The 27,929-nt window shown below is 41.3% G+C and overlaps 3 protein-coding genes across 6 annotated transcripts in view; 2 read left to right on the forward strand and 1 right to left on the reverse strand.

Moving 5' to 3' along the window:
* ranbp2 (RAN binding protein 2) overlaps positions 1-3,936 on the forward strand; it is a 43,076-nt gene extending 39,140 nt beyond the window's left edge. The window contains 1 exon segment of the mRNA XM_034236830.1: positions 3,058-3,936. Within this exon segment, the coding sequence (XP_034092721.1) occupies positions 3,058-3,363 (306 nt within the window). The 3' untranslated portion in view covers positions 3,364-3,936.
* Positions 3,937-6,540: 2,604 nt separating this feature from the next.
* Positions 6,541-10,710, forward strand: tpt1 (tumor protein, translationally-controlled 1). Its single transcript, XM_034236904.1, has 6 exons — positions 6,541-6,772; positions 7,377-7,444; positions 8,350-8,534; positions 8,647-8,752; positions 9,948-10,064; positions 10,334-10,710. Exons 1-6 carry the CDS (start codon positions 6,745-6,747, stop codon positions 10,334-10,336), a joined length of 507 nt encoding a protein of 168 aa, XP_034092795.1. The 5' UTR covers positions 6,541-6,744; the 3' UTR covers positions 10,337-10,710.
* Positions 10,711-14,440: 3,730 nt separating this feature from the next.
* Positions 14,441-27,929, reverse strand: part of LOC117560067 (general transcription factor IIF subunit 2-like) — a 71,119-nt gene continuing 57,630 nt past the window's right edge. For all 4 annotated transcript variants that reach the window (XM_034236824.1, XM_034236825.1, XM_034236822.1 and 1 more), the window contains exons 5-8: positions 20,045-20,126; positions 18,569-18,668; positions 16,461-16,604; positions 14,441-14,743 (exon numbers count right to left, since the gene is read on the reverse strand). In XM_034236824.1, the coding sequence (XP_034092715.1) occupies positions 14,606-14,743; positions 16,461-16,604; positions 18,569-18,668; positions 20,045-20,126 (464 nt within the window). In that variant the 3' untranslated portion in view covers positions 14,441-14,605. The remainder of the gene's footprint in view (positions 14,744-16,460; positions 16,605-18,568; positions 18,669-20,044; positions 20,127-27,929) is intronic.

Here is a 27,929-nt window from a genome sequence, read left to right on the forward strand (position 1 = left end):
TCTCCTCTTTCTCTGCTTCGATCTCTCAGGCAAAAAGCACTTTCTTTCAAGATAAGATCCAATCTTCCTATTCCAATCCTAAAAAACTATTTTCCATCTTCTCCACCCTCTTGGACCCTCCACAAGCCCCTCCCCCCTCCTCACTTCTGTCAAGCGACTTTGTTACCCACTTTGAAAAAAAGGTTAATGATATTCGCTCTTCTTTTTCTGACTCACCTTTACTCATCGCTGGGTCACCAGACCTTCCTTCCACCAACACACTAACCTCCTTCTCTCCTCTCTCTCCAAGTGAGGTTCTTACCCTCATTACCTCTGCCCGCCCTACCACCTGTCCTCTGGACCCTATCCCTTCAAACCTCCTTCAGACTATCGCTCCTGATATTCTACCGTTTCTCACCCATTTCATCAACACTTCTCTAACTTCTGGTCACTTTCCAAACAGTCTCAAGGAGGCAAGAGTAAACCCTCTCCTAAAGAAACCCACTCTCAACCCGTCTGATGTTATAAACTACAGGCCTGTCTCTCTCCTCCCGTTCCTGTCTAAATCACTTGAACGCGCTGTCTTTAAACAACTCTCCTGTTATCTCAATCAGAACAACCTTCTGGATCCGTACCAGTCTGGTTTCAAGGCAGGTCACTCCACAGAAACTGCTCTCATTGCTGTCACGGAGGAACTGCACACTGCCAAAACTGCATCCCTCTCCTCTGTCATCATCCTGTTGGACCTGTCTGCTGCATTCGACACGGTGAATCATCAGATCCTCCTTCACACTCTCCAAAAACTTGGAGTTTCAGGCTCTGCACTTTCCCTCCTCACCTCATACCTGAAAGACCGTACCTACAGGGTGACTTGGAGAGGGTCTGAGTCCGACCCTTGTCAATTAACTACGGGGGTCCCTCAGGGCTCTGTTCTTGGTCCCCTCCTCTTCTCCTTGTACACAAACTCGCTCGGATCAGTCATTAGCCCGCATGGTTTTTCATACCACTGCTACGCTGATGACACCCAATTAATTCTGTCCTTTCCCCGCTCAGAGACCCAGGTCGTCGCACGCATCTCTGCTTGTCTAGCTGACATCTCTCAGTGGATGTCTGCTCACCACCTCAAGCTCAACCTTGACAAGACTGAGCTGCTCTTCCTCCCGGGAAAAGATTGTCCAACTCTTGACCTGACAATCAACATCGGCACCTCAGTTGTTTCCCCGACTCAGACTGCAAGGAATCTGGGTGTGACCCTAGATAACAATCTGTCCTTCACTGCAAACATCGCTGCTACAACCCGCTGCTGCAGATACACGCTTTACAACATCAGGAAGATACGTCCCCAGCTGACTCAGAAAGCGACTCAGGTTCTGGTCCAGGCTCTCGTCATCTCACGCCTAGACTACTGCAACTCCCTCCTGGCTGGTCTACCTGCATGTGCCATCCGACCTCTGCAGCTCATCCAGAATGCAGCGGCTCGTCTGGTTTTCAACCTTCCTAAATTCTCCCACACCACTCCGCTCCTCCGCTCCCTTCACTGGCTTCCGGTAACTGCTAGAATCCACTTCAAGACACTGGTACTTGCTTACCGTGCTGCGAATGGATCTGGCCCTTCCTACATCCAGGACATGGTTAAACCGTACACCCCAGCGCGTGCACTACGCTCTGCATCAGCCAAACGACTCGTTGCGCCCTCGCTGCGAGGGGGACCCAAGTTCCCATCGGCGAAAACACGTGGGTTTGCTATCCTGGCTCCAAGATGGTGGAATGAGCTCCCCAGCTTGCACATCTTCCGGCGCAAACTGAAAACTCATCTCTTTCGACTCCACTTCGAGCGTTAGAACGATTAACGAAGCACTTTTATACTAATAAAGGACTGGATTACCTAAAGCCAGTTGAGTAGCACTTGAAATGTTTGGCTCTATGAAACCTGATGTACTTATATGATTCTGTTTTCTTCAAGGTTGTGTCTTCCTGGTCGAATGTACTTATTGTAAGTCGCTTTGGATAAAAGCGTCAGCTAAATGTAATGTAATGTAATGTAAAAGAGTCCTCTATGCAAAATCTTACTTATGTAAAAACACAAGTATCTGCATCAAAAGGTAAAAGTAGTCCTAATGCGTAATGGCCCATTTGAGATTCGTATATATATTGGGTTACTTTTATGAATAACATTGTCTACTGCTGCTGGATATCTGAACCTATATGTATAAATATATGTCAATGTTTATTTAATAATTGATTTAGATTTTTGTTTTAGCCAATAATCTAAACCCATAAGTAAATAGTAGCAACAGCTGTAGAATTGGCTTCTAAATTGTAGAAGTGTAAAGAAGAATAAACTGAGAATACTCAGGTAAAGTACAAATATCTTTAAATGAGTACTTGGGTAAATGTACTTTGTTACTATCCACCACTGTATGAAACAAATGTGTCAGGGCTGACAACATTGAAGTGTGTGTGTGTGTGTGTGTGGTGTGTGTGTGTGTGTGTGTGTGTGTGTGTGTGTGTGTGTGTGTGTGTGTGTGTGTGTGTGTGCGTGTGTGTGTGTGTGTGTGTGTGTGTGTGTGTGTGTGTGTGTGTGTGTGTGTGTGTGTGTGTGTGTGTGTGTGTGTGTGTGTGTGTGTGTTGGCACCTTCACATTGTTAACTTTAGTGTAAACATTTGACATTACAGAGCGATGGTTATTTTGTACAAAATAAATAATAAAAACAGCTTTGATGCAGAATGTTTTCACAATGACCAAGTATATACATTGGATTGATTTGAATAATTGTAATGTACTTTAATTATGCAATGTGCAGATATATTATGTAGCAATATAAAAGTAGTAGATCGGGTCGCTATTGGCAGATTATTACAAAATGTGCAGATATTAAACTTCAGGGACTGGTAATCAGTGACTCATCTCGTTCATGGGACATTCTGGAAGTCGCACTGATTTGAGGCTGCAGAGATTAAAGTGACAATGAAGATAACATGTGGATGTTAATTCTCGCTTTCAGATGTGATGAGTTGGCCAATAAAAGAGGCCTCCCTTATGTACAAAGACTAACGAGTTCCCCAATGTTCTTTCAGGGAGGCGACATCACCAACAGTGATGGCACCGGAGGGAAGTCCATCTTTGGCAGCAAGTTTGAGGACGAGAACTTCGATGTTCGGCACACGGGCCCAGGCATTCTGTCCATGGCCAATCGAGGCCGAGACACCAACAACTCGCAGTTCTTCATCACCCTGAAGAAAGCCGAACACCTGGACTTCAAACACGTGTCTTTCGGGTGGGTGCGGGACGGCATGGACGTGGTGCAGCAGATGGGGGAGCTGGGCACAAAGGGAGGCCCGCCCACAAAGAGGCTGGTCATCACTGACTGTGGACAACTGTAGCTTTTGAAATGAGGACAATGAGAAGTCTTCTTTAGGCTATTGGTCTGATAAAACAAGACTTTGGATAATGATGTGTTCCCTCCTGCTTGAACTGAATCCTTAAACATTAGGCATATGAGAATTGAACACAGGACTTGTAGACCCTTCATCATAGAAACGTGGCTCTGGTAGCCTGGAATTGGAAATGTCATCCTTTTTAACACAATCACAACGGGAAACATGGTGTAGTATGTGGGAGGGGGCAGACATAGTATACTTTTCTCTGTTGCACTTGTATCTTTATCATCCTCTGTCAATACATTGAAATTATTTGTTTGTGTGTATAATAATTGTATATGGTTTACTATTTTAATGTTCTTTCTTTTGTTTTCTATTTTGTCTTGCACGTGCTCAACTTCAATGTGCCGTGCTGGTCCTCCTGGGTATTTGGTCCCTTTTTTAGAGGACAGAGACACCTGGTTTGGATTTTTCAAAGGAAAACCATTATAGTTTGAGATATATTCACAGAGTTGAAATGGTGCTTGTTGTACTAAAATATGCTGATAAAGAAAAAATAAAGTTGCTTTACAAGTATTGTTAGATTTTATTTAAAAATGTAAATGTTTGCCCTTGCACAATGAAAAGCAAATGTTTCTGTCAATATTCTTCTTTAAGATGCATCCAACCTGTCAAGTGTGGTGATACAATGCTGCATTGTGGGTCACATGACATCTATAGAAAAAACACATTATTAGACGCAGCTTGACAAAATGTGCGACCTGGACTTATACCGAAGACTTATGACTTCACTTCTACTTGTAGAAACGTACCTTCCCTAAGCACAAAGATAAAAGAAAATGTAAAACTGTTCCCGGAGAAAATTAATTTTCCTTCATTTTCTATTTACAAACAAAAGTAAAAAAACGATTTTGAGGTACTTGTACTTCACTTCAGTATTTCCATTGTATGCTGTCATTCTACTCTACTTAAATTCAGAGGTAGATATTGTTCTTTCGCTCCACTACATTATGTAGTACCTTTAGTTACTTGGCAGATATGGATTAGAACATATAATCAACCCTTAAATAAGACTTTTGTTACACCTGGATTAAATTCCCATGCTACCAAGTAGTAAATTAAATAATAAAAACGTGTTCCACCTTTACAAGCTTGATTAACACATGAATAGATCAATGATTATAATCAAATCATACAATATAAATTATTTTGTCATTTAGTTATATTTAATTATGTTTAGATGTCAAATATTTGTTACTTTTACTTGAGTAACATTTTGAAAAATGTTATTACTTATCTGTTATTTGTTTTTCTTTTATTGTTATTGTAGGTTTTATTGTGCCTACCTTTTTTATATAATATGTAAGTCTACTTTAACTAACTGCACTCTTGCAGTTGTAAAACCGTAAATGTCCTCGACAAATAAAGGAAATCTGATTCTGAATAGCGCAGGTCCCCTCTTCCTGCAGTGGTCCGGCTCTACAACCACCACGGCCCCTGGTAGACCCCACCTCTGTTGTAAAATACCACCAATGTGCAATAATGTAAAAACAAACAAATACAGCAACAACTATGTGCAATATATGCTGCTAATATATTCAGTGTTTCCCCTGCCATTGTCTTGGAGGGGCGCTGCACCCCGCCAACGGAGCCCTGCTGAAATTGAAATTGAAGGTGTTTCAAAAAAAAATTATAATTTTTTTTTTAATATTTGGAACCAAATTGCAACTGATCTATATCTACTGTCACTTTTCACATTGCACATGTGCTCTTTTATTAAATAAACTAAACGCTTTCATTTTAAGTTGTGAGTTTAGTGTGTTTGATATAACACACATGTGTTTATATATACAGTCTATGGTTTGACCCTAAGAAACACTGATGCACTAATCAATAACAATAATCCACAGCTCCTCTCTCTGCTCCAGAGGATTTTTTTAAATATATATCCCAATGCCACCCCCCCCCCCCCCCCCCCCCCCTACTACTACTAGCTGCTACTCAATCAATCAATCAATGTTTATTTATATAGCCCAATATCACAAATGTTACATTTGTCTCAGGTCTCAGTGGACTTCACAGTTTGTACAGAATATCAGTATGACAATACGACACCCTCTGTCCTTAGACCCTCACATCGTACAAGGGAAAACTTCCGAAGAAAACCCACAGTTTAAAGGGAAAATGGGAGAAACCTCAGGGAGAGCAACAGAGGAGGGATCCCTCTCCCAGGACGGACAGACGTGCAATAGATGCCGTGTGTAAATCGAAGAGATAATACATTTACAACATATGTAGTCCAAATGTTTGTAAATGCATGTGTCTATAATAAGAAGATGAATCCACGAGGATGTCAGCAATCTTGTGGGAGCCATCAGTGAAGTAGTATGGTGAGAGTCAGGCAGGACCGCAGAGACAGGTTCAGCCACGACTCGAAGTCCAGGACTCAGATCCAGTGCTCAGGATAGAGGATCCAGGACACACGACCACAGCAACAGGATTAGCATCGACTCAGGATCCCGGCGTATATATGGACACAAAAAAGGGATTTGGGGGAAACTGGGTTAATCGGAACATGAGAGTACACAGGTACAAACAGCCAGAAAGACGGAGTAAGGTGCCCCCCTCAACAGTCCAAGCCTATAGCAGCTAAACTAACGTGTCTACATACATGCACTCCCTTAGGATAGGTTGAGGGAAAAGGGTAGCAAGTAAGAAGTAGGAAACAGAGGTGGAGAGGCACACAGGGAGAAAGGTCCCCACTGGAACCTGAATTGGTTAGAGGTAAGGAGTAGGTCTGTGGGCCGGGCTAGGCCTTCTCCGCAACCCTCTATTAGAACCTCGAGAGGTCATAGAGGGGAAAGGTTGCCAAGTCCAGCCATTACTACTGTAACAGGGATCTTTACGCAACTATTTGCAATAATAATTGTATTAATGTAATATACCACACTTCATTCTACAGTGCTAACCTTATTGTATATTATAAATACTGCTGCTACTCACTACTTGAATGTGGACTTCTGTTTGTACATTTGAATTATTTTTTATTTTAAATACTATGTGAATGCCTTTTGTATATGATAGTGTTTATTTTCTTCGCCTGAATCTATACTTTGCTGTAACAACGTACATTTTCCCTTTGTAGGAGGAATATAGGAATTCTGATGACAGTGCACAGACCGGCAGGTGTAGTACCAACTTCGACCACCACGCGAGGGTGACAGCAGAGCGCGCAGGAACAGACCGGAACAGGCCGACCCAGGATGACGTCAGGATAATGTAAATACACAGCGTCGCGGCCTCTTCGCTCTTTTCCCTCTCTCGTGCTGTTTGGGCGGCAGGCCTGCGTTCTGTCTGTGAAACTCCAACACCTAAGCAGCAACCATGAACATCTACAAGGATGTCATCAGCGGTAAGTCATCGTGTTTAGTGAAGTGTTGTGTAGTTATTGGGTAACGGCTGTTATTAAGGCTGTGTCGTGTTATTTAAGAGTTAGCCGGCTAGCTACCGTTAGCTCTTTAACGCGTGTTATCATCGCCAGCAACATTAGCTTGAGGCTAACTATAGCACCGTGACTATGCCTAGTGTTGGCAAATACAACCGGTGACACTAAGGCCGGTTAGCTTTAATCTTTGTCGATGTTTCTATATAGACCGGTACAGTGGCTAATCGTTACCGTGTTACTCATCACTACGTAAAACTAATAGCAAAAATAACTGTATTTGATACAGGACGATGGTGGAGGATATTGAGCAACTGAAAACCGCCTTGGTCATGAAAAAGTTACGGGCTATACGTGGCCAAAGCATTGGCCATTAGTACTAGGAAAAGTGACACAATTTCCCCCTTTTTTATTTCAAGCCCCAACCGGCTCCCGTTCAAGATGTTTAAACATGTTGGGAAGCTTCTGCTGATGAGTTAAAGCTAGCTGTTCTGTGGATATGTAGTTAATGGCGCAACCAGGGGGTTCCCCGCAGGCGTATGTTTTCTAAAGTGTCATTTGTATCCTTCCGCAGGTGATGAGATGTTCTCCAACACCTTCAAACTATCAATAAGTGGACTGTTCTATGAAGTTGAAGGAAAGGTGAGTCTATTGGGTTTGCTGGTGAAAGTGATCTAATTGCTTGAATCAGGCGTTTCCAGCAGTGTGCAACGTCACAATAGCTGAGCCAAGCGAGGCGAGCCAGTGCGTTACAAGCTTTGTTTCCATTGTCACTTAGTCTTTTGTTAAAATGCATGTTTCACACCAAAGTATTCTGTTTTTAAAAAGACGTGTATGTATCCTCACATGGAGTGTTATGGGATATTGGTAAATACAGAACAACTGATTGTTTTTAAGGTTGAATATCAGCTGAACTCTTCTGTTAAAAGCTAATGGCCTTTAGTACCAACTGGCTCAAAGATGGCCCCAGCTCGCTGTGGCACATAATGAAAAACAGCTAGTGGAATGGAGATTATGGGATATTGACACCATTTAATTGTTTTAATATTCACACTTAAGAGTCAAGAAGAGGTGTTTAACAAAGCAAATGTGTGTGAAAACATAATTTGAACTGTTATGGCAGTTATCCATTGTCATAATAATGTTATGAAGTAACTTCCATAATCTGATTCATACCATGTGACACATCATCAGAGTCATGTAATTAGTGCTCCCGTTGTCATTTAAAGACAATACCAATCAGGATGACTCGGGGAGGGTCCAAACACGCACAACATTACTTTACGATGAGCTAACTGAAGTCACACCCAGCCCTCGTTCACACGCTGTTGTCAGTTTCTGAATATTACAAAGTACAATTAACACAGGTCTGATTTTGGCTGTATTCTTGGTAAAGCGGCTGGGCCTTCAAGTCCGATGCGTTGGTGCCAAAGCTGTGCTAAGCATTTCAATTTAGTTGCTGTGTCTGCACATTTTGGTCCTTTCTACATAAAGTGAAGCAGTCTTTTTCATTGCTGTCCTCTCTGCTCCCTTGCTAATGTCTCTAGACCGTCACCCGGACAGAGGGCTTCGATGATGCGCTGATTGGGGCTAACGCCTCTGCTGAAGAGATGACTGATGGCAATGACTCTTCTACCATTTCTGGCGTCGACATCGTCCTCAACCACAGCCTGCAAAGAGTCGAATTCACCAAGAAATCCTTCATGGCATACATAAAAGGATATGTTAAAGCGTGAGTTTCATTGATGGTTCAATGAACCAAGGATTGAGATATCTAGTTGCATACATGAACCCATCGCAGGTTGGTTTGATCTAACACAATCCTATTTTTTTTGCTTGTACAGCATTAAGACCCACCTGGAAAAGGAAAACCCGGACAGGGTAGAGGCCTTCAAGGCTGAAGCCCCGGACGCAATCAAGAAGATCGTGGCGAACTTTTCCAACTACGAGGTATATAATTACGAAAATTTGAGCTCAATGTCACCCCTAATGGCAACTGTTTAACCTGTTAAGCCCCATACCCCCCGCCGGCTGGGGCAACGGGCTTTCCCCCCCCGTTTTTCACGAAAATGTGTCATACTCACTTAACGGGAAGAAACTCGGCTAACTGATGATATGAACAATTTTTACCGACACAAGTCTCACAAGAAGCGTCTAAATGCTCACGCACTTAGCACAGAACTCTAGGTATAAATCGATCGATATACTTATCGGATCTGCACAAACAAGTTTAGATAACATCCTGAGATTCCACAGATTGTAGACATATATAAGTATCACCACTGAGCGTTCAGAACTCACGACAGGGGAAGCAAATACAGACAACACACGGCGTAGCTTTAGGTAGCAAAACACATAGATATGCTCACCTTTTGCTGTTATTCTGATCAAAAGTTGTGTTCAATGGCATTAAAACGAGAAACGCCGCTGAACGTTAATCCAATGCGTCTGTCACTTCTTTTTTTGTCAAAAACAGAGTTTTCATATTAGCTGCTAATGATAGCTTCCAGAGTGTATGACAGCTTCCTGTTTTGGCTACACGTCACTCTCACTCCTTATTTGGTAACGTGTATGTGGAACTTCCCCTCGCTTCCATTGGCGCTAACGGTTAGAAAAAGATGTCAATCATCAAAATCAAAAGGGGGGCCAGACAGGTCAAATCCACCCAAATGACCCCAGAAGTGTTTTTTCCTTTCTAAATATCTCTAAAAAGATCAGATTTAACTTGTTTTGCATCAATCTTGATACAGGGTACTTATTATGTTATAGTTTGGATTCCTAAAGCTTTTAGTCTACTATCCCATCATTCAAGGGTGGTTTTCACTAGGAGTAATGTTTGCTTTTTTTGGACGGACACAATAATATACTTTTTTTCTTACTATGTTTAATCTGAATTGACTTTTTTTTTTAAAACATCTATATTGATTCTGACTCTTCCACATCCAACTCACAGGTTTATCATTGCTTTGAGAAAAAAGATGATTAATTTACCCCTTTTAGAAGTGAAGATAAGGTCATTTGTTTTGAGAATGTAATTTTCGAGCCTGAGACCTGGAAAAAAGGCTTGGGGCTTAACAGGTTAAGGCTGGTTATCTCATGACTCAGATCACTGAAACTGTGGCGTGTGCTCTATGTCTTCCTGCAGTTCTTCACAGGAGAGAGTTTAGACTCGGAAGGCTTGGTGGGTCTGCTGGACTACCGTGAAGACGGGATCACCCCATTTATGCTTTTCTTCAAAGATGGTCTGATTGAAGAGAAATGCGTAAGTACTCCGCTAAAACTGCAGATGCACATACATTTCAGAAAGTAACTTTTTATTGTGATGCAGCGCTAAATAAAAATGAGGTTGGATTTAAGCTGCTTGCGGTTAAAGTTCCTGGGCTTCGGACAAAACGTCAACAATTACTTGAATCTGACTAGACCTACACGAGGCAATGGATATTGTTCTCTTGCGTAATAATTGATACATATATTAAAGTTGGAAAATAAAGATACATTTCAGGAATAATTGACGTTTTTTCTCTCTTACAGTAACTTCCCGGACCGTCATCTGCTTTTTAATTGGATGCTGCTTTCCAACCGGCCCCAATAACAGACTGAAGGAGCAGTATTTGGCATCATGAAACATTCTTGAACAATTTCTTTTTATTCGCATTAAGGACCTCACCACCATGCAAGGCTGAGTGACTAACACAATTGGTCACTGAATACGGTTTTAACTTGGCTTTTGCTGTTTTTGATCCTAGGATTTGCCCCGTTTTTGATTTCAAATTAAAGGCAGGACAGTGTGTGATTGAAAGATGGCTTTCCTTCAACTGCATACTATTTGAGCATCTCCTTACGCAGGTTGGATTAATATGGTTACACAAACTTCTGGATTGATTTGAAAATAAACACTCATACCACCACTTTCTAGTATGCTGTTTTTTGTCGAATGACTTTATATGGTTAAATTCAAACCCCCAGCATTTGGATGAATTTGACCATGTGGTCTTTGTCTGTACAATACCGAGGAGCAGAGTGAAATAACATCCTTTATTAAAAAGGTACTGGTTCAGGTTATTGGTGAAATAAAGGACTATCTATACTGGGTTTGATTCCAGCAGTAATTTTTCATTGGAATTATGATAAAGGCAGCCCTTATTGCATGGTATGTACCGACACGAATGTGTCTAGTCAAATGTAGCCCTACAATAATAGTAAAGTCTTAAAGGTCCCCATGTCATGGCCATAATTCCATTGTTGAGGTATACTAAAATAAATGTAGTGCAATTTTACAAACTCAGTGGTTTCTCATACAGCATCTCCAGGGTTGGGTTGTAACGGAATACATGTAACGGCGTTACGTAATCAGAATACAAAAATCAAGTAACTGTATTCAGCTCGCGATGCATTTGAAAAACGAGTAATCTGATTACAGTTACTTTCGTAAACCTGAAGTGAATACATTTTGGATTACTTATTGGAATTATTGGTGGAAAGATTTCCTCACAACATTTAATATTCATTACTAAAGGTACAGCCGAATCATCACAGCCCACAAAACCTATTACCGCCGCAGATGGACCAAAAAACCGCGGGTCCGCTCAGTGAAACAATAACAACGAAACATGGAGGAACAAAAGTCTACGTTTAAATCGTGTGTGTGGTTAAAACACATCAGCCTGCGGTCGCTCTTTCTTTAGCCTTACTAATGATTATTTCTGAAGGTAAACACGGTGAAGGGACTGCGCGCTCGTCTTCTCAGAGGCTGAGTTAACCCTCCCGCTGCCTCCTGGTGCTGCAGAGATTTCATGAAGTGAAGGAGGTTTTCCTTCTATAAAACAGCTGTGGGCAGCAGATACTGTGAGAGTCACAGACATGAATACATAGATCAATGCAGACTGGTGCACACTCCTGTTTTTGCCAATCCGGTGCTTAAGTCCTTAAAATGAAGTCTGAGTTTGACATTTTAATTCATGTCCTGCCAACACTGGCAGGACAGAAGCCGTGTCCCTCACTCCTCACATCCCAAGCTGCATCCCCAAAAAGTTAATTAATAATTATGTTGTTACATCGTTTCAGATGTTATGTTTCAGTTGTGCTCTTGATAAGCCATTAAAACTAGGGGTGCACCGAATGGGAAATTCTTGGCCGAAACCGATACCGAAAATAGGAAACAGTTGGCCGAAAGGCCGAAAATGATTAATAGAAATATATATATATAATGCATACATTTTTTACCAATGTTGTTCTGATTATGGAAATAAACATGATTATGGCAAAACTTAACTTAAATAATAATCACTATTATGGGTCCATAAAACATTTATTCAGCACTTTTGAATACATACAGTACATTTATATATGTCATGTATTATTGCTAAAAAACATTATATCGCAGTCTTAGTGTCGCCAACTCGTTTCTAATATGCAAAGACAACAAATGCGTCTATGATGTATTTTCGATCAGACGAGATCTCTCTCCCCCGTCTGTGTGCGAGGGGGCGGGGCAGTTTACACACACGCAGCTGCTACATGCAGCGGAGCACACTGCGGAGATGGCGGAGAGAACGCGCTCCGAGGTGTGGTTAAACTTTACCCGTCTCGATGTGGAGAATACTTGTTACCATAAGTGCAATAAGAGTTTAGCATGTAAGCACGAGCAATTTGTCTAAACATTTAGCAAAAGTGCACCGCATGCAGACGGAGGAATGTACCGGGTTCGACCGTCTTTCTAGCAGCTCTGTAGCTCCATCACGAGTAACGTTTCCACGTCAGGTGTTTTGTATGCTAGCAGCAACACACGGAGTTAACTACATTATACAAACATGGGTTAATGATTAGAGGTAACTGAGTTATTTAGTTTGTTAAAATGTCAGCTATTCTGTTTACAGTCTGTCATCAGATTATTTAATACGATTTGTTAAAGGCTCAGGGCAATCTCGATGACAAAGGTCAATGTTCCCCCCCCTGTGAGCCAACCGCGAGCATGGTCGCCGCGTCTTTATTACGTCATCACAACAACACGTTAGGTTACCAACGTAAGCCTGTTCTGACATTCGGTGATATTTTTTCGGTGCTAAAACCCTTTCGGCCGAAAGCCGAAAGGGCCTTTTTAACCATTTTCGGCCGATAATTTTCGGTGGCCGAATATTCGGTGCATCCCTAATTAAAACAGTAAAAACACATTCAGTGTCCTTTTGCTTTTTGTGTCTCCTGTACACCAAAACATACTCATCTGTGATGGAAAAATAAAGTAATCTAAAAGTAATCTGATTACGTTACTTTTTTTAGACACGTAACTGTATTCGGATTACTTTCAGAGCCATGTAATCATAACTGCCTGGGAGTTTGTGCCCAGGCAGAGTTCCGGTGTCTCTTTGTCTCGCCGATCCACACCAGTGAGCCAGCTCGGTCTCCCGCCGAGTGTGTGAGAGTTCGGATTGGTCCAAACGTAACGGCACTATACCCAAGAAGTAAACAATGGAAAAAGAAAAATCCCCAACGAGGTATTTTCTACACTGAACAAAAATATAAACGCAACACTTTTGTTTTTGCTCCCATTTTTTATGAGATGAACTCAGATCTAAAACATTTTCTATATACATAAAATAACCATTTCTCTCAAATATTGTTCAAAAATCTGTGATAGTGAGCACTTCTCCTTTGCCGAGATAATCCATCCCACCTCACAGGTGTGGCATATCAAGATGCTGATTAGACAGCATGATTATTGCACAGGTGTGCCTTAGGCTGGCCACAATAAAAGGCCACTCTGAAACGTGCAGTTTTGCTTTATTGGGGGGGTCTGGGGGGGGTCCGAAAACCAGTCAGTATCTGGTGTGAGGGGTAGGGGTAGGGTTAGGGTAATGTTGTGAATCGAGTGGCCTGTGTTCGTCGTCCATAACATACGCCTGCCCATACCATAACCCCACCACCACCATGGGCCACTCGATTCACAACATTACCCTAACCCTACCCCTACCCCTCACACCAGATACTGACTGGTTTTCGGACCCCCCCCAGACCCCCCCCAATAAAGCAAAACTGCACGTTTCAGAGTGGCCTTTTATTGTGGCCAGCCTAAGGCACACCTGTGCAATAATCATGCTGTCTAATCAGCATCTTGATATGCCACACCTGTGAGGTGGGATGGATTATCTCGGCAAAGGAGAAGTGCTCACTATCACAGATTTTTTCAGATTTGTGAACAATATTTGAGAGAAATGGTTATTTTGTGTTAATAGAAAATGTTAGAGTTAGAGTTTTACTCGCTACAGGGTTTGTGACTGCAGACCGTTACCACAAGTGCCAACTGTTCTGATGGGCTGGCTCTTTTGTAAATCAGTGTATTGCATTTTACTTTTTAATCCTGTGGTCATCAGCCTGGCGTAAGGACGATCAGATCCAGTGTGTTGGGTTTTTCCTGACCCATAACAATGACACCAGTTGGTGACACCGTTATTTAGAAGGTGGAAAGTACTGCATACTAACATCTGTTTTTAGATGAAGTAGCCAGTTAGTGTAAAATTAAGTATAAAGCATCAAAGAACTGAGTTAATGTATAACATCCCTCCACTGGTTGAGGAAAGCAACATTCACTTTTCAGTTTGAATATCTGACTTCATTTTGACCAACCAGAAAACGGATGCGTGCAGCGGTAAATCATGTGGTTTATTTTATTTTCCACCTTTATGTTCAAGTGCTGTGGAAGCTGCTAATAACTCAAAACATTAACTCAAAACATTAACTCAAAATCAGCATTTCCTTTTCCACGTCTGTGTTCAGGGCGTCACCAACACCTGAAAGCTGTGCCCTGCTTCAGGCCGTCTGCATCTCCTCCTCCTCCTCCTCAGCAGACTGGTAGTGCCTGTACTCGGGCTTCAGCTCCCAGGTGCTTTTGTGAGCCCCCTTGCTGTTGTACGTCCCGATATCCCTCATGATTTCTTTCAGGTAGGTCTAGAGAAACAGGATGAACAGATTGTGATAAACCAACTGCTTTATGTCCGTCCTATAGGACATTTGATTGCATACAACAGAACAGACTACAATTCTACATAAAGTACCTTAAAGATAAATGTCATATCATATTGCACATATACTTTTGCAAAAATAAGTCAGGACCTCTTCAAGCATTACAAACGATTACTTGCCAAGAAAGAGACAAACTACACGATCAAGTCAAAGACTCATTTGACTGATAACATTTTTTAACTCAGATTTCACCTAATTCTAAAAATTAAGTAGAAGTCCTGCATTCAAAATCTTACTTCTGTTGCAGACGGATTTGATACACACACGTTATTGATGTTAACAACTTTTTGTTTGAAGTAGAATTATAACTAGATAAAGGTAAACTTAGGTTTACTTTGTACCTTAAACTGTTTTTCAAATCTGAAAAGTGATTAAAGCGTAAGTATTACATTAATGTAGTGGAGTAAATGTAATGATTTCCCTTTATAAAATGTAGTATAGCAATAGCGTTAAAAGTACTTAAAATGGTACTTGAGTAATGTACTTTCCACCTATGCTCTTACATTGTTACAGATTCAGGTTTACTGTAGTACTTAAAGTATATAATAATAGCTCCACCTTTACTGGCTATATAGTTAAAGGTAGGGTAGGTAATTTTGGAGAAACCAGCTCAAGTGCGCTAGAATTTGAAAATACACAACCGGAATAAATCTGCCACTTCCTTACAGAGCCCCTCCTCCAACACACACTAACGTGCACATGACCAATGAGGGCACGAGATAAGTTTGTGCCCCGATGGAAGGCTGACAGGCAGGTAGGCCGTCCAATTATTTTAGCCGGGCCGGCTAAAATGATTGGTCGTGCTTTTTACAGCGCTACGGCTTCCACAGATGACATTTTTTAATGGATTTTTTGTCAAAGCACTTCAGATATTCATTGCTATCGGGATGTTAAGAGCATTCCATGGAATATAACAAAAAGTGTATCTCGAGCCGGTTTCTCAAACTTACCTACCCCACCTTTAAGAGTGCTGTTCACATATTATTGCATCAGTAAATATAGAAATGAATAATTTGAGTCTTGGTACTTAGTATATTCTGATGCATGTACTGGACGTGAGATGAGATTCACCTTCTTTTATAATACATGGTGGTTTCACTGCAACCCCCCCACTTCAGTCTCTGACTTCAATCCGCTTTCATTTCTGAAGGGACAGCTCCATGTAAAGTTCACCCTGAGCAGGCGCAGTGTGTGAGAGCGGCCACTGGGTGTCTCTGTTGAGCTGACCAGGAAGTGCCCACTACACCTGATTTTCACCAGTGTTTCAAGACTTTTCATAATGGGCATTTCGGTTACTTTAGTTCAGTTAATTTGAGTGTTAGCCAAGTGCTTTAGGAGAGGAACGATGGTTTGGAGTGTATTGCTGTGTTTGACTCCTACTCAGCCGGTGGTTATGCAATCAGATGCAATCAGAGCGAGAGGAGGGCCTGGAGGTCTCATCAGCACCTACACAGCGCTGTTCTGCTGGAGCGCATCCACGGCGCTGTATCGATTCATCCCGCGTGCGCGCCCATGATAGCCCAAATCTCAGCCACAAAAGAGTGAACAGGCATGAGCGCTTTGTCGTGGGCGATTTGGTCAAATGTAACAAAGCAAGGTGGATAGTGGGCAGGTGTAGTCTGTGTGTGTTTGTGCTGCTCACCACAGGTTGTTTGGTGATGTCCACCAAGTCCTTGATGTTGTAGTACTGGTGCTTCTCAAAGGCAGAGAAGCACATGTCCAACACCACCTGTCGCTCGGCCCTCACCATCTTCCCCTCGGACTTCTTCTTCTTATCGTGCTCCAACTAAGAACCAAAAGGAGTGTTACTACTACTGATACTAAAACCTATAAAAATGACACTTGTATTTCTAACGGTAATGAGATCATTTTGGTTTGATTCACAATTTGATCATAATCCAGTTCTGTTAAACTCAGGATTAAGGTTGAAGGATATGTTCCATATTTCTACTGTGTGGTACTACTGACTCAGTGTTTACAATTCAAACCGTTCTTGGCGGATTTACAATAGATTAGGGATGCACCGAATATTCGGCCACCGAAAATTATCGGCCGAAAATGGTTAAAAAGGCCCTTTCGGCCGAAAGGGTTTTAGCACTGGAAAAATATCACCGAATGTCAGAACAGGCTTACGTTGGTAACCTAACGTGTTGTTGTGATGACGTAATAAAGACGCGGCGACCATGCTCGCGGCTGGCTCACAGGGGGGGGGGGGACATTGACCTTTGTCATCGAGATTGCCCTGAGCCTTTCACAAATCGTATTAAATAATCTGATGACAGACTGTAAACAGAATAGCTGAAATTTTAACAAACTAAATAACTCAGTTTCCTCTAATCATTAACCCATGTTTGTATCATGTAGTTAACTCCGTGTGTTGCTGCTAGCATACATAACACCTGACGTGGAAACGTTACTCGTGATGGAGCTACAGAGCTGCTAGAAAGACGGTCGAACCCGGTACATTCCTCCGTCTGCATGCGGTGCACTTTTGCTAAATGTTTAGACAAATTGCTCGTGCTTACATGCTAAACTCTTATTGCACTTATGGTAACAAGTATTCTCCACATCGAGACGGGTAAAGTTTAACCACACCTCGGAGCGCGTTCTCTCCGCCATCTCCGCAGTGTGCTCCGCTGCATGTAGCAGCTGCGTGTGTGTAAACTGCCCCGCCCCCTCGCACACAGACGGGGGAGAGAGATCTCGTCTGATCGAAAATACATCATAGACGCATTTGTTGTCTTTGCATATTAGAAACGAGTTGGCGACACTAAGACTGCGATATCATGTTTTTTAGCAATAATACATGAAATATATAAATGTACTGTATGCATTCAAAAGTGCTGAATAAATGTTTTATGGACCCATAATAGTGATTATTATTTAAGTTTTGCCATAATCATGTCTATTTCCATAATCAGGTAGCTGAACAAAATTGGTAAAAAATGTATACATTATATATATATATATTTCTATTAATCATTTTCGGGCTTTCGGCATTCGGTTTTCGGCCAACTGTTTCCTATTTTCGGTATCGGTTTCGGCCAAGAATTTCCCATTCGGTGCACCCCTACAATAGATGGATTAAAAAAATAGCAAAAACCGAGGGGCCGGTTTCTCCTGTTGGTTGGGGTTTATCATCCCTGGGGGCCAGGCTCCGACTGCAGCCTGGAGAGTGAACTGAACGCCTGCGCTGCTTGTACAGAAAGCTTTCTGCTTCAAATGATTGGTCTCCAATCCTAAACCGGGTTAACACAGATGAACCACAAGAGAACTTCTTAAGGTGGCAACGACTACAAGGATTATTTTCATCATAAATTAATATGTTGATCTTTTTCTAGTTTAATAAAATGAAAAAGTCAGAAAAAATGGAAAAAGTCAGTTCACCAAAACAGGAAACCAAAAGATGAATCGTATTTTAAAGGCTTGAATCAAGGAATTCTGGGTATTTTTTCTCAATATATTCAACAGATGCCATTTAAACTGTCACATAACAGAGACCGTATGTTTGACATGTTTTGGATAATTTAACTTCCATCGTTAAAACACAATAAAAAGCTGTCGATTGGAAAAAAATGTTTTTGCATTCGGTGAATGAGGCTTTTGAATGACAGTTTATATATTCATGTTTATTGCAAGTGCAGCTCAGCCTTGCAACAAGCTCCATTAATGCATTTCACTTGATCAAATGGGTCACACAAGCACACATTTCTATATAAATAAATGTAGCTTCCTGTTATTAGTTCTCACGTTGAAATCATGGTTGGCCACAGGCTTGAAGATGGTGGTGACGGCTTTCTCCAGCTGCTGAGACAAACGCTGCGGCTTGGTGGACTCTTGAAGCTGCAGCCTGACACACACACACACACACACACTTTGATTTGTGTTTCCTGTGATCTAACTTGATTTCTGTTGACAGATGTGGCTGTTGGCACGGAGACAACTGTCAGCACCTCGAGGGTAAACTAAACAAACCAGTTATGGCAGCTGCTCTGCTTTCTATTTACCCATTGTTCCTCAGCTGGTCATTACACATTTTGTATTTAAATTGACGGCCATACAAACAGCGAAGGTTACGAGACGATCCGTTACTATGTTTTAGTTCCTAGTCCTACTTCATTCTCCATTTGTTGATCCAATCCAAACTGACCACATGAAAAAATTAACAAAGTACAATATATCAGTACAAATGTCACTCGGTGAAGAAAAACAACTCTCTGAATAAGGAATATTATTTAAATCGTCTTAAAGCACAACAATGTTATTCCAATGTGCAAATGCATGTGTTGAGTGCTCCATATTACCACTGTATCTACAGTCAGGAACATGTGGGGAAGTTCTCCTAAAACTGTCCTAGAAGGGTTTTTTCTGCACTGTGTCGGACTCATTTGATGGCTGACAGAAACGCTCTCACACAATAAAGCCAACTGTGTTGTATGTTTTGCCTTGGGTTGTATTGTAGCAGTGCATCTGCCACTGTGATGCGGTTGCTATAGCAACTCGCTGTGATAATGGATTTCGATGAAGAGGAGACAGAAAGCATTTAAAAAGGCAGAGTGGACTCAAGTATTTGGTCCACACAAATTGCTTGTCAAACTTCTCGACAAAGATTAATTCAAAACACTCAAACATGTTTTGTGTTGTCCAGTGGGGGGGGGGCCATTTAAAAATCAACAAGTGCAGCCCTGACATTTGTTTATTCATAATCTTCGCTGATTATAAAAACAATCCATCAATAGTTAGTCTGATCTTTTACTGTAACAGAAATGCTGCAACACAGGGGGGAGATGGGGTTTTCATTAAATACCAGGAGCTTACTAATAGACATATTCTGCATCATCTGGTGCCAGTCACAACTGCTGTGCATTCATTGTAACAATACAGATAGTGGACATTTCAAGTGAGTGGAATAATAGTGTTGTATTGTGGCCAGCCTCATGCTGTCTAATCAGCATCTTGATATGCCACACCTGTGAGGTGGGATGGATTATCTCGGCAAAGGAGAAGTGCTCACTATCACAGATTCTTTCAGATTTGTGAACAATATTTGAGAGAAATGGTTATTTTGTGTATATAGAAAATGTTTTAGATCTTTGAGTTCATCTCATGAAAAATGGGAGCAAAAACAAAAGTGTTGCATTTATATTTGTGTTCAGTGTATTTCCCGTTCTTTGCAGCATGGCAGTATTGTAACTCATGAGCTGAACAATTTCAAAGTGAACTCACTTCTTCAGCTTCATGTAGTTGTCATTGACGACCGGTCTGCATTCCGCTCTGTGCACCACCATCCCCTCCAGACTGATGCCATCTAGAACAAAGACAGTGAGTCAACGGCTGCCTCATGATCCAGACACACTCCGTTTATAGGGAGGGGGGTGAAAAGAGTGATATATACTTATGACTGGCCGTGGTTTTAACCACACAAAGTAATCAATAATGTGTAATTAAAAAGGTCATAGAGAAGTATGTCATAAAAAGTGGCATGTAAAAAATGTATGTCCAAAAGGTTATTGTTAAATATGTCTATTTTATAGAATTCAGTATATAAAACATTGATCATATAGTGCAACCTAAAATAAATCATAACACTATATATAATGTAAAATGTTAAAAAAATACCTGAAGAAATGCTGATGGGCACATCATGGAAATATAATGAAACTAGGCTGCAACCATTTCTACACTGAACAAATATATTAACGCAACACTTTTGTTTTTGCTCCCATTTTTAATGAGCTGAAATCAAAGGGCCAAGACTTTTTCTATGTAAACACATATTTCTCTCAAATATTGTTCACAAATGTGTCTTAATCTGTTTTAGTGAGCACTATCGAGATAATCCATCCACCTCACAGGTGTAGCATATCAAGATGCTGAGTAGACAGCATGATTATTGCACAGGTGTGCCTCACAATAAAAAGGCCCTTTTCCTTCCCGTAGTAGATCAGGTTGTTGATTGCGGCCTGTGGATTGTTGGTCCACTCCTCTTCAATGGCTGTGCGAAGTTGCTGGATGTTGGCAGGAACTGGAACACACTGTCTTATACGCCGACCCAGAGCATCCCAAACATGCTCAGTGGGTGACATGTACTGTGAGTATGCTGGTCAAGACCCCGTTGAGGACAACGAGCATGCAGGTGGGCTTCCCTGAGAAGGTTTCTGACAGTTTGTACAGAAGTTCTTTGGTTATGCAAACCCATTGTTGCATCAGCTTTCTGGGTGGCTGCTCTCAGTTGATCTTGCAGGTGAAGATGCCGGATGTGGTTACACGTGGTCTGCTGTTGTGAGGCCGGTTGGATGTACTACCAAATTCTCAGAAACAGCTAATGGTAGAGAAATTAACATTCAATTCACGGGCAACAGTTTGGTGGACATTCCTGCAGTCAGCATGCCAATTGCACGCTCCCTAAAACTTGCGACATCTGTGGCATTGTGCTGTGTGATAAGGTGCACCTTTCAGAGTGGCCTCTTATTGTAACTAGCCTAAGGCACAGCTGTGCAATAATCATGTTGTCTAATCAGCATCTTGAGGTGGATGGATTATCTCGGCTCACTAACACAGATGTATAATGTATACAATATTTGAGAGAAATAGGCCTTTTGTTTACATAGAAAGATTTGAACTTTGGTCTCAGCTCATGAAAAATGGGAGCAAAAATAAAAAGTGTTGCGTTTATATTTTTAGTGTAGAAATGGTTCCATCCTAGTTTAATTACATTTCCATGATGGGCCAGCATTTCTCTAGATGTTTTTAAACAAATTAATCCATTCCTTAGAGACCTTCTTTGGAATCGCTATGACAAAAGTGTTGCGTTCATATTATTGTTCAGTCCATTATCTTTCCTCAAGAACAGGGTTTCAACCATCATATGTTTTAATATTTTGAAGTAGTGGAGCCATAGCTTGTATTTAACTGGTAAGATCATATTCTTGTGCCATTCCTGTATAATACAACCCGATGTGGATGTATTATTTCCAACATCTGAAAAAGGAAGAATTATTGATTGAATTGGAATCCACAGATGATTCGCTATTGAAAAACAATCATAAGTCACAGCCCTTAAACTACATATAGTTCTTGTAAGCCTCTCGTTGAGAATAGATTGATATTCAAAATAAATCACTATATAATGTATACTGTATGTTGCATTGCAATTCAACTGCATCTCAACCCACTGCTCTCACAGTGCCGGCAGCCGGGCTCAGGGTCAGGCTTTTGTTGAAAGTCTGTGTTTTGACATGCAGACTGTAATTAACCAACGACTCGCCGTCTAATCGGGCGCCGCAGGAGAGGATCGTCAAGAAGTTAATTACCTACATCCAGGTGTGCACGGCTGGCCTCAAAATACTTATAGCTGTAATTGCAGTGGTGCTTCTACAAAGAGCTGAATAAAGTGGATGAACATGTAACACATGTTGTGGGATGTGCGAGAATGTATAACTCGGGGACTGACTAACTAATCTGGTCAAATCAATCAGTGGAAATTAACTAAGAGTTTGTTCAGTAGTACCTCATACTGAGGTACTGCATTATTTCAATTTCATGCTACTATCCAATATATTTATGCGATAGATTTGAGGTATAATATAATGGTATTAAATTGCTTTTCAGAATAAAATGTCACATAAAAAAAACAAGAAGCTTATTCAATTAAACATGTTTTAGATTAAACCCTAAAAGTCTGGTTTAGCACTTTGAGTTATCAGTTATAAAACAATTTCCTCATGTGTTTTTATTATGAATACTAGTCTAAAAGAGGTCAAACTATCCAGTTATAGTAAAAAGAAAAAGATTCTACCTCATTCATCATTTCATATTTTGTGACAATTTGGAGAGACCCCTAAGATGATACCACTGCACCAACCTCCCATGCTGGACAGTATGTCTGTTGAACCAAGTAGATTTTCAAATGCATGGCTTTCATTTCTAATAGTATTTTTATACTGTGGTATTTTACTTTTATGAAAGTAAAGTAAGTTTATAGTAAACCTTAAAGGTGGGGTAGGTAAGTTTGAGAAACCGGCTCGAGATACACTTTTTGTTATATTCCATGGAATGCTCTTAACGTCCCGATAGCAATGAATATCTGAAGTGCTTTGACAAAAAATCCATGAAAAAATATCCTCTGTGGAAGCCGTGGTGCTGTAAAAAGCACGACCAATCATTTTAACCGGCCCGGCTAAAATAACTGGATGGCCTACCTGCCTGTCAGCCTTCCATCTGTGCACAAACTTATCTCGTGCCCTCATTGGTCATGTGCGCCCACGTGTGTGTTGGAGGAGGGGCTCTGTAAGGAAGTGGCAGATTTTTTCCAGCTGTGTATTTTCTAATTCTAGCGCACTAGAGCTGGTTTCTCCAAAATGACCTACTCCATCTTTAATAAAATCAATCAAAAGACTTTGTGACAGGTTCACCATATTAGAATAAAAAATAAATACACATTTTATTATAGTTTACACACACACACACACACACACACACACACACACACACACACACACACACACACACACACACACACACACACACACACACACACACACACACACACACACACACACACACACACACACACACACACACACACACACACACACACACCACACACACACACACACACACACACACACACACACACACACACACACACACACACACACACACACACACACACACACACACACACACACACACACACAGCTATTTCTGATTTACCTTGAACATGGTTTTTTGTATTTGTTGCAATTACTTTTCAAGCTGTTCTTTCATAATGTACTTTATCAAATTATTCATCTGTCCAACCCCCAACCATTTGATGCCTCTTCTGCTCCTCTCCAATCAGAGCGATGAGTCCAGTTGGCGAGCGTTGGCGTTATATTGGCACCGGCTCAGCCTATTGTGCATTGTTTTACAGTAAGTATGATTTGGCATTGTTTGTATCCGGACAAATAAAAGGTCTGAGAAGCCGCAACATTTCACACCCTCCAGTTAGCAATCCCAGCAGAGAGATAGACACAAAAAGAGCAGAGAGAGAAAGTCTACAGTGAGTGGTAGAGGTCAACGAGCAGGCGGCGAGTCATTGATAATGAACAGATTGACATGTCCAGACCTGTGTAGGAGGAGAGAGGCTGTCAAACTTATTTTAACATTTTCCACAAACACTAGAGTATCCTTGGTGTGAAATCCTGTGAGGTGAATCCTCTGGGAATACATGGTAATTCCCTCCCTTGTCTTCACACTTCCCTCACTAGCATCTTTTCCTTTTGTGTCAATCCCTCCCACTGAAAACGAGAGGGCGAAATGCAAAGAAAAGACACACGATAAAGACGTCTTTACCTCTGAAGCGTCATCATCTGAAAAGACGTCAGTTTGGTATGACGCCGGCACAGCAGGATCACCCGTCAGTCAGCGCCAACTGCAGATAATGTGATTATGACACGGTGCACATTACCATTGCTTGTGCTTTTCTTGTGTGATTAATGTTCTCCTATATGGCAAACCAGTTACATGTAAGGGTTACTCAGAAACTGAGTCATTCAATTATCATTTAAATGTCGACACTAATTTAAGTTGTGCTTTTAGAGAAACGATATTTAATGATTTAGGATTGGAATGCCAACACTTTTGGTATGCTGGTAAAAAATTGAAGCAATTATTAATTGACTTCATATAAAGATGTATTTATATGGAGTGTAAATATACACCACATGTATTTGTGTAGTTTTAAGGTTCTGTCGGTAATCAGCTCATTCTAAAACGGCAATGATTAATACAAATAAATCTAAAAGTTCGGACACTGAAACACCTGAGTGGGTTGTGTTCTCTCTCAGTTCATGCTGGTAGGAGTAAATGTCAGCATTTTGGGGATGTGATTTCACAGCAGCACAATCAACAGTGGTACACAATCACACAGATTACGAGTGATGCTTGTTGACCTCTTTGTTTGATGCCGCTTTATTTACTCGCTCAAGCCTCTTCTGGGAAGCCTTCCTCTTTCTTTTTCAACAAAGACCAAATCCTATGAAAAGACCAAAACCTACAATGTGTTGGTCCATCTCTAAAATAATTAGTCTAGTTATTTTTTAAGAGGTTATGTTACTCAAAAATAAGTATATTGTGAAATTGTAGCCATTTAACTACAGATTAATACACACTGGCACCCATTATTTACAGCAGCAGTGTTTATTCACACACAAAAAGGAGACAACAGTGGCACAGAAAAATGAATTATACAATATCAGGCTTGGGCTACAGAAGCACTACTTGTGAGTTGGACGGATTCATTAGGCGCTTTCACACTGCGGTACTTTTCCCACAAAGTTCATGTGAACTCTTTAGTTCGCATGAACTAAGTACAGATCGCGTTCACACTGTAAAAAGTCCGTGGGGGTGGATTAGGCAAATGAAGCCGCTGACGTGACTTGTTCTTCTTCTGCTTTGGGTTTACTGGCAGGCCGCAAACCACTTCACGGCGTATACTGCCGCCCAAAGTCCCCGGCCGGAAGTCCCCGGAGTTAGGGACTGGCTTCAGTAGAAGCTGCTGGGAGTCCCAGTAGCTTCTACTGAAGCCTTCCGAGTAAATCGACAGAACGCCGACACCTCCTCATCTCCACCGCTCCCATGTTTTATTTTGTGTTGCCATAAGTTAGTCTCTCTGCGTTTCTGCGCTGGGCTAATGCTAATAATGCTAATGCGAGGATAATAAAATGGCGGCTTCACAACACTTTTTGGGAGTTTTACGGGGCGTGGTTTGCAATCCGCCCAGCCAATCAGAAATGTAGCTCTTTTCTCACAAGAGAGCCGCACGAAAGTCCCTGCTCTCTAGCAGGGACTTTCGTAGGGGTAAAAAGGTTCACATGAACTAATTTTAGTACCGGCTCTTTTTGGTGTGAACGCGATAAAAGAGTTCACATGAACTAAGTTCACGTGAACCTTTGTGGGAAAAGTACCGCAGTGTGAAAGCGCCTATTGTTATTTTTTCCCCTCAATTCTGTTGGCAAGAAAACCAATGTCAATCGCCCACCTTATTTTTAATGAAAATAATGTTGATGTATTTAGTATAAACCACAGCTTAACACATGCAGGGGCCAAGATCACCATGGCAACCAACAAATGCCACCTGACATCACGTGCCTTAAGAGCCTGTCTTTAGTCTTGAGGTGACGAACGCTTTGCAGTACGTGTCACAGAACTCACTAATGTTCATCTTTGCCTTTTCCACAAATGGATGCAATTATGCGCAATTATTGGCTGGCAAGTGCCAGAGCACTTGCCAGCAACATGTCTAAAAACACACCCACACACACGTGTTCAACATCCAACGTTCCTGCTGTTGCAGAAGCAATGGTCAAACACCCCATTTGATTTCATCAAGGCCATAACAATATGAGGACTATTTCTCCCCTGGAACTTAATGCTTCCCGTTTCCTCTCTCCAGGGTCTAGAGGGACACAGTATGAAGGAGAGAAATGTGTTTTTAAATCATGGAAGGACACTCATACTGAGGGAGAAAATGGACTGACCACAGCATGTGTAGCTCAAGGCTTCTGAGTGGGTGGAACACTTGAGATAAATAGTAGATTCCTGCACGATGGCTTCACTACAAAACTCCTAAGTGCTAGATCTTTGTTTTGGTGCACACCTTCGGCAGACATTCAGTATCCTGTTTCTCCTATCATTCAGAGCTGCAGAATTCTTACTCTCAAATAAAAGCTAAAGGCGAGATGAACTTCACATCAAAATCACAACTGTTTTGAAGCAGCCACAGCTACTGCTTTTATTTATAAACACCACAGACACACTAGGGCAAAACTCGTACGACACATTTATTCTCGGGTAGCACCTTCAAGTGGTTTAAGATATATTGTCACATTCATATGGGCATAGATATGTCTCATAATTATTTGTGTGAACATAAAAATAATTTGTGTGTAAATATGTGATTTGTAAATGTAAAACAACATCCACAAATGCATTTAAAAGATTTGCAAACTCACAAATACATTTGCAAGTGTAAAACGGATCTGCAAATACGCTAAATATGTTCACAAATAAAAAAAAGATCTGTGAATATCTCTAACATTTACACCTTTCGATCAGGCATTTGTGAATCCATTTTGTATTTGTGGACCAAAAATGCGCTTGCGGATCTCAAATCTCTGTTCACGGATCTCAAATCTCTGTTCACGGATCTCAAATCTCTGTTCACGGATCTCAAATCTCTGTTCACGGATCTCAAATCTCTGTTCGCGGATCGTCTTTTTACACACACGGAATTTTGAGACATATTTTCCGCCGGTCTCGGCTAAAATCTACTCGTGTCACTCGGTTATTTTCGGAAACCACGTGATGGCCCGCTGTTGACGACATTTCTGCATGATTTCAAAGTAAGAGCATGATGGTTTGTTTAATGCTCTGTTTTTGTATTATAATGAACAGCGGAACGTTAGATGCATTCTTCATCACCATAACCCTGACCTAAATACGGTGCTTTTCTACAGATTACTTTATTACTGCACTGGTAAGGTAAAATTAGGCCGATTAATAAGATGTGAAGTGCTTTGTAACTTCGACCCGCTTGACTGAATACACAACAAACAATGAAGAAAGAGTTTTATCTGGGCTGCTTCGCTGCCAGCTCCTCCCCCGGGACCCGAAAGTGGCGTATAGCCTGCACTTCAACATCAACGAAAGTGCTCGATATATGCTATATTGAACCAATAACACAAACTAACTGTATCACTATAACATGATGATGATGGTGATGGTGATGAAGAATGCATCTAACGTTCCGCTGTTCATTATAATACAAAAACAGAGCATTAAACAAACCATCATGCTCTTACTTTGAAATCATGCGGAAATGTCGTCAACAGCGGGCCATCACGTGGTTTCCGAAAATAACCGAGTGACACGAGTAGATTTTAGCCGAGACCGGCGGAAAATATGTCTCAAAATTCCGTGTGTGTAAAAAGACGATCCGCGAACAGAGATTTGAGATCCGCAAGCGCATTTTTGGTCCACAAATACAAAATGGATTCACAAATGCCTGATCGAAAGGTGTAAATGTTAAAGAGATATTCACAGATCTTTTTTTTATTTGTGAACATAT

This window comes from Gymnodraco acuticeps, unplaced genomic scaffold (assembly GCF_902827175.1).
Source record: "Gymnodraco acuticeps unplaced genomic scaffold, fGymAcu1.1, whole genome shotgun sequence".
In the NCBI taxonomy this organism is placed as follows: Eukaryota; Metazoa; Chordata; class Actinopteri; order Perciformes; family Bathydraconidae; genus Gymnodraco; species Gymnodraco acuticeps.

Bases quoted from the DNA above. Each gene is read 5' to 3' on its own strand.
- tpt1 (XM_034236904.1), top strand. From the start codon at position 6,745: ATGAACATCTACAAGGATGTCATCAGCG. The intron at 7,445-8,349 runs GTGAGTCTATTG...TAATGTCTCTAG, and splicing joins TCTATGAAGTTGAAGGAAAG to ACCGTCACCCGGACAGAGGG. The intron at 8,535-8,646 runs GTGAGTTTCATT...TTGCTTGTACAG, and splicing joins ATAAAAGGATATGTTAAAGC to CATTAAGACCCACCTGGAAA.